This window comes from Scatophagus argus, chromosome 15 (genome assembly GCF_020382885.2).
Source record: "Scatophagus argus isolate fScaArg1 chromosome 15, fScaArg1.pri, whole genome shotgun sequence".
In the NCBI taxonomy this organism is placed as follows: domain Eukaryota; kingdom Metazoa; phylum Chordata; class Actinopteri; family Scatophagidae; genus Scatophagus; species Scatophagus argus.
Window position 1 is genome coordinate 20,002,233 of NC_058507.1, and position 7,259 is coordinate 20,009,491.

General features: G+C 38.8%; 1 protein-coding gene across 2 annotated transcripts in view; it reads right to left on the minus strand.

Annotated features, from left to right (window-relative positions):
- The window catches only part of kif6 (kinesin family member 6), a 49,642-nt gene extending 42,861 nt beyond the window's left edge, over window positions 1-6,781 (minus strand). The window contains exons 1-3 of one of the 2 annotated variants that reach the window (XM_046412967.1): window positions 6,580-6,781; window positions 4,683-4,792; window positions 3,511-3,585 (exon numbers count right to left, since the gene is read on the minus strand). In XM_046412967.1, the coding sequence (XP_046268923.1) occupies window positions 3,511-3,585; window positions 4,683-4,792; window positions 6,580-6,639 (245 nt within the window). In that variant the 5' untranslated portion in view covers window positions 6,640-6,781. The remainder of the gene's footprint in view (window positions 1-3,510; window positions 3,586-4,682; window positions 4,793-6,579) is intronic. The other variant, XM_046412966.1, reaches the window with a different exon arrangement.
- Between the last annotated feature and the right edge of the window lie 478 nt (window positions 6,782-7,259).

Here is a 7,259-nt window from a genome sequence, read left to right on the forward strand (position 1 = left end):
GGACTGACAAGTATACCCTAAGCAGACACCAAAAGTCTGAATAAACTGAATCTGACACTTTAAATCCACAGGAAAAGATGGCAGTGAGTGGTGCAGTGGCGACAGACATCTGCCGGTAAGGGAGGAATGTCTCAGAGTATGAGTCAAGGAAAAGGCCCAGACTCACTCAACTAGGCAGAGCCCAGTAAATTTTGGTTTGGCAATGAACTTCCCTTCTGCACGTGCTCAGGGCTGTGGAAACCAATGGTATCTAGTTCTAGTTTGAATGAAATAAACATTCAATATGATCATATGAGGTAGGACAAATTGTCATAAAAAAAAACTTCTGTTCTGTAGTTTTGGAAATAAACCAGTGAGAAATAGTGAATGACAGATGGGCCTCTGACACATGAGTCTGGATCAAAGGTAAGGATCAATTCTATGCTCTTTGACTTGCCAATTGCAAGTAAAAGGATAGCATGACACTATATTTTTAAAGATGAATTATAAACAAACTTAAGCCTCTCACTTATTCTAATGGAATTGCAAACCCAGTATTTGAGCATAGTGTGGGTTTCCCTCCCTGCATGAAAAGGGTAAAGGAAAAAAACTGCATGTCGGTTTATATAAAACACTACGTCCACTCATGAGAATGGTGGTTGGTTTGTCTGACTTGGACAGCCACTGGATGTCCATTTAATCTAGTGTGAGTCATGGCAGTGATTGGCAGTGGGGAGAAAAGACACAGGCTCAGTGTTCAGTTTAATGTCAGCACTAATGATGCGGCCTGGGCCCTGCCACTGAGGCTTGGGCGTTTCCCAATGTTTGTTCCTGTTTACACTTCAGCTTTCCTGGAAATCGGCAACACATCGTTCAAAGGATCCCTGTTCTTCCTGTTCTTCTGATGAGAAGCAATATGTCCAAACTGTTGAGGTTATCAGCTTAAGGTTAAAACTGGAGAGAGCCATCTTCTTTGACATTGGGCTGCAGGTTTCACAGCCTTGTGAAATTGGATTACAATGCAGCTAGAGGGTTTGCCTTGCCAAGCCAACACCATTACATTGGCTCTTCCTCTCCTGGAGCTGTTAATACTGGTTTGTTTTTAAACTACTGTGCTGGGGTTGAAATGACTGGTTTCAATTACACCACAGCAGAGACAGAGACTGGTGTGCAAGTAAACGAGTGAGAGCTTCTGGTTAAACTTGAATTACACCAAGTATAACAGAGTATCAAGCAAAACAACAACCTGACAGCTATTGCTAGGCGCCTACATGCATGAAACTGAATTTTAGTGTGGTGACAGAAAAACTGTTGCGATTGAAAGTGACTCCTGATTAAAAATGAATAAATGTTTCCTGAAAAGAGAGGGTTTAGGAAAAACATTTTGTCTAAATTTGATTCCTTTTTCTGTGAGAAGATTTGCATCTGTAATTGGAACCATGTCAGTATCATAAGCTTAACATAAGCTAGTTATCAGCATACCAACTGGGTTCACATAGTTTACTTAATGTTAGTCCCAGTCTTTATCAGTACTTTTTGCAATAACGATATGAGGCCTATGTCTTGGTCTGTTCCGGTGACTGTGTTCGAAAACAAGACATTATAATCAGAAATGTGGGCTTAACTGGCAGTTATTCACTCCATTCACTTTTGTCTTTGAGCCACTGTGGTGAGGCTGGATTTAAAAGGTTAAAACTTTGTGGAATTTAGAACATTCAGAGTGTAAACAGGCATCTTGCAGAGGGGGCAAGGAATTGACTGTAGACTAACAAATGTATGATTGGGGAGGCAGAATGATCATGGCTAGACAGGATGACTAATGTGGTCTAGGCTGCATACATTACATTCATATCAAAGACTGAAAGATGCCAAGCTCAAACTAATATGACGTGACATGGCCTGGTTGTGGCAGATGTTTTTAACCTGATGTTTATCATCTGCCACACTAAGAAGGAGCCATTAAAATGCTGTCTGGTAGGGCAGTTTAATACGTGAGTCAATGAACACATGTGAGTCAGGTCCAAGACCTTAGTCAGCCAATCCAGACATCTCACAATGTTGTTTATATGTCTTCTAATTGTGAAGATAATGCAAAGCAGTTGTGAGATTCCACAAATAGCTCCTGTTGTGACTAAGGAGGCTGGGGGTGGAATGTTGAGGAGATGGTCGAGCTAAAATGAGCCAGGAAGACAGAGTTTGGTGAGGTGGAGAGGAGGAACCTTGTTCACATAACAACAACACAACCAACATTTGATCACAGGAAATTCCAAGTAAATTCCCTCTTCTCTTGGCTGTTTTCGCTTTTGAAAGTCTGATTAACATTCTAGGCAAGGGTGAAGCTATGTCAGATGCTGTAAGAGTGCACCTTTCTTAAAATGAAGTGAAAATTGTGTGACAAGGTATTTTAGGGGTAAAGAAACAAGAACCTTAATCTTGTCAGTGAGGTTTGTTTCACCTCATTTAGAAACAATTGTGCTGATTGGGAGATGTAAGAATCCCACATGAACATGTTTAATTATATAGTATAGAGTATATAGCATCTACAGTAATCTTTGAAAAATTAAGACAGAATGATATCATGATATCATTTATATCGTATATCTGGTAAGGATGGAAGACTGAAAATTCTGCTAATATCGATTTGTAAAGCTTCTACTTATCTACTTAGGTGGAGTTGTATATTATAACAACACCAAGTCAACCATTTTGGTTCTTGCAGTTTTTTCTTAAACAGATGGAATCTTGAAAACTTAACTTTAAACTTAACTGTTACCACATCAGCATATTCAGAGAGTAGTATGCCTACTTCAAACATCATACTCACTCATCAACCATCAATTTAATGTTTCAATTCATACATGGATAAACTGACTAAATCTAACTGCGGTCTAGTCTGTTATATCAATAATAAAAGAGAACACATAATTATGCCTCTGTACTATTCAAATTAAATTGGTCTTATATGTTGGACATATTCATATTTAAAATAAAATGTATATAAGATATTCAACATTTTACATTTAAAACAGACTGACATTAGCTCCTTATTTATATTAAACTGAACGAATTATTTGTATTGCTGATGTTGGGAGCAAGATTTTCCAGCAGGTTAGTCTCTTGTATGTGGTACATGCGAATGACAAATTAAACAGCATCTCAGAATTAGGGAGCACCTACAGTTCATTGTGTAGCTCTGTGCTGTTGCTTGAAAATGTTCTCACACTCAAGATGGGACAGTGTGCCATCTTGAGTGTGCCTCCCTCCACTTCCATCTTTAAGAAAGCTGAGCCTTACTGACTTCCAATCAATAAGGTTGGCTAAAGCCTGTGTGGCCTGAGCACAATGTGATGACCACATGATGAGCATCACTGGGCACAGGCGAATTGTGATAGCTTCTGAAATTTATGATCTGTAAATGGGATAATTAAAGGTTGTAGGGTTGACAAACAGTTCTAAACTTTCTAAATGACCCAGTATTCATAAGAAGAATTATTTAAGTTTTTGAAAAGTACAGTGTCAGTAAGATTTTACCTGTCTGCAACTGGTTTGGCAATGTTTTCAAATATTTCTTCTTGCTTGACTGATTGATCAAATACCTTCTGGAACCTGTGCAAAAGTGAGATAACAAAAACAGTACATGACATATGTGGCACAACAGGACAGGTCATATCATTTATCTAAATTTTAAATTTACTAGCATCACATACATTAAAAATTTGTGTTGCTGGTTTATCTCAAGCATGGCTCAACAAAGCTACCCACAGCCATACTGAATAAGCACAAAAGTGCCCAAGTGCAAGTGGATGAAGAGGAGTTTAGTACTCTGTTTTCTAAAACAGTCGCAACCCATCATGTGTTATCCCACAGACAGATGAGGGCAACGTGAGAGGAATCCACCCAGGAAGACTGTTAAATGTGGAAATTTTATTTCTATAAGGGCACAAGGGAACCTCCACAGGCAATTTTAAGACTGTGGTTTTCAAAGGCTCTCAGTGTCCACTGCTGTCTGACTCCCTGACGGTGAATTTAGGGCTTGGAAGTGTGGCATGGGCCCTGCCCAGAGCATATATGCTGCAGCTCTCACCGACAGAGTTAAACAGATGTTCTGGCCATGCATTGGCAGAACTGGTGGATGAAATATTAATAGGAAAAGTCCTTATGCAACCTTGAGAGCATGTCAGAGAGAAATCTGGTGGGCAACACACATTCCTTGATGTTGTATGTTGTCCTTATTCATTTTAAATTTGAGTATAACACTGCTCTTGCAGATTTTAGCTTAAACATAACTGAAATCAAGAGCTGAAGTTTTCATTTGCAAGTCTCTTGCTTTTGTCAATGTCAACATATTGAAACAGGGTGTCATTATTGCCTAGTGGAACTAATTATACTGATACCATAAAGTATAAGTATAAAATGTAAACTGCATACAGATTTATTAAATCTGATTTCTATTTCTACAATATTATTATATATGGTTTTATGTGGACAACAAAACAGACTGTATTTAGAATATATATATACATTGTATAATCTACAATAAGTGTACAGTCTACAAATGATAGGAAGACATATAGCCATTTGTGGATACAAAAATGATAAATTATAATGGTGGACTTGAAAGACCACATTGGATTTAATTAGGCCAAATTAGCTGGCTGATTTGGAAAATGACAAGGCACAATTACAGCTACTTGACACTCTACCTGAACTTGTAGCACTCCCTCTTGTTGTTAACAAAGCCATCAGCCAGGTCCCTGGGCAATACAAACTCCACCGAAGCACCTGTCTGCTCCTCATTGTCCACAGAGTACACCTGGGGGAGCCAGAGACAACCGCAGAGTCAGTCCTAGCAGAACAGGGCCTGCAGGCTACTGTTCATTAGCACAGTACAGCGCTCAGGGCCAGTTCACCACAAGGAAATATATAGTATTTGAGAGTAGCCACATACAGTAGGCATCCATGTACTGTTTTGAAAGGGTAGTCAACTATATGATTTGTATGCTGTTATGGTATGTAATGCCATACATGCAGCCCAATTCAAACACAAAGACAATACATCATGTTAGGTCTAAAATATAACTTTGGCCACTTGTGGTTTGGGTTTTGCAAGCCCCAAAATTAAGAGATGGAGTTTATGAAGCATATACTGTATTCTGTGGAAAGCAACAGAACTGAACAAGCAATCGTGATGAATGAATAGTGCAGGAAAGCTCTACAAATTCACTTCTGCTCACCGACGCCTCAGGGGACACAAGGCAAACTGTGGAACATTAAACCGTTATAGATTGAGCTCTAATAGTGGAAGACATTTAAAGTGAGGTTGGCTGGGTCAATGCAAGCACGCCCACCCTGTTTTTGAGCTTCAACATATGTTCTGGCATATGTTTCCAATGGACACCGATGCAATCACAAGTCCCCAGGGTTTCAGGAATAAAAGATAAGTCTCAAATGATTGGATTGTTTTTCCTCTGTCAGCCAGTGTGCAGGGTTGCCTCCTGACCACCACTGTTCTGTTGCCTTCAGGTGGACATGTGCAGAACCGCAAAAAGCCCTGAGGAGGTGGCTGTGCTCATTTCATTTTGTTGGATATTGTTGGCTGTAGCTGAGGTGCCAGAGAAACCTTCAGAATAATTTGATTATTTCATCCATCAGCTGCTGTGCTCACACAGTGCCAGTGAACTTTCTCATGGAAACTGACTTTCTTATGTGTATCCAAAAAAGAATGTGTATGTTCATGATGCAAAAAACAAAATAATAAAACTATTATTAACTGTTATGTGGATTGATATGATTGACGTGATCCCTAAATTCAGAATCAGATTCTGACTTAGAATATGTCGTTTTGATAACCATGCTGCAGTCTACGAATTACTTGTTAATTGTGTTGATGATTAATATCCAGTAAGGTCTGAAAAGGGGAACTCCATTCAGCCAGAAAGAAAATTACTGGTGAAACAATGAAAACGTGTCAGTTTTGTACACAAAAGAGATCGTGTGTAATGTTAAACATGCTACAACTTCACAAAACTCCACAAAATACTAGCTGTCAGCATCTTTTCAACTCAGAGATGAACAAAGTTTGGTCACTTTACTGCGTTTGAGTTTTTAGGTTCCATGTTGTATGGAGCAAGTGGCGACACAGACCTGTACAGGAGTTATTTTGACATGTCAAAACAAGAAAAGCACAAGTGCAATTGAAAACAATTAATAATGAGTGCATTCCGTTCAGGTGCGCCAGTTGAAGGGCCTGGCTCTGTAAATTCTTGATCACTGGATGACTGAATGGGAAACTTCATGGAAAGGAGCCATGATCATTAACCTTATTATTTACACCTGTGCTTTTCCTGCTATGACAAGACAAAACGAAGGTGGTTTTAAAAAAGCAGGAAAAACATGAGTAGCATCATATCTAGACAGGTGTGTTTTTAGCTCTTCAAACCTGTTTTTATGTAATGAAATGTGAACTGGGACAATTCACGAAATTGGAATATAAACCAGGATGGCTTGTTAAACAACGCCAGCAATAGCTAATTTGGCCTCAACAGACATCCAGCATAAATTGTGTTGTGTGAAGTTATGTCGAGTTAGTTGTCAACTCACCGCCGCAGTTTTCTTAGTGGGTTTAATACGAGCGAATATTTGTATCGTCTCTTTCACCATTTTTTCGCCCAAAAAGAAAATAGTTTGGTAGTGTAAATAAAGCTGGTTAGCTCGTTGGCTAACGCTGACGTTAATGTCGGCGCTGTGCTCTTTGTAGTTTGTTGTAGCTGGTTGCTAGGTGACGGTGGTCGCCTCCACTGACAAAGATCGTCTATACTTTTCAAGATGATCCATCCTTTCCATCTCTTCTTCTCTTTGAAGCAGCTTCATAAAAGATATTACTAGGAAAAAATATCTGGACTTTACCCCATAAATGTCAAATTTATGCCTTAAAATCACACATAGATATTGTCCAGCTTTGTCACTGTATTAAAAAGGATATCACATTGTTCATTCATACACAGGAAGACTTCTTCATTGGTTCAGGCACTGTAACCATCCCAAAAGGCCTTCACTTGAGTAAATTCATAACTGATAATATTGACTATTGTGATATAAGTAAGAATACTGACAGGATGTTTTGTTTGGTTTTAATGAAGGTAATAGTAGTAAAATCAAAGAAAATTGTGTCTTTATAACTCTTTCTTTGTGTACTAAAAAATTATATATAAAAAATCTTTCTCTTATTTTCCCAATTGCCTGATAATATGAGTCAGAGCCCGGTCAGAGATGATCAGGAC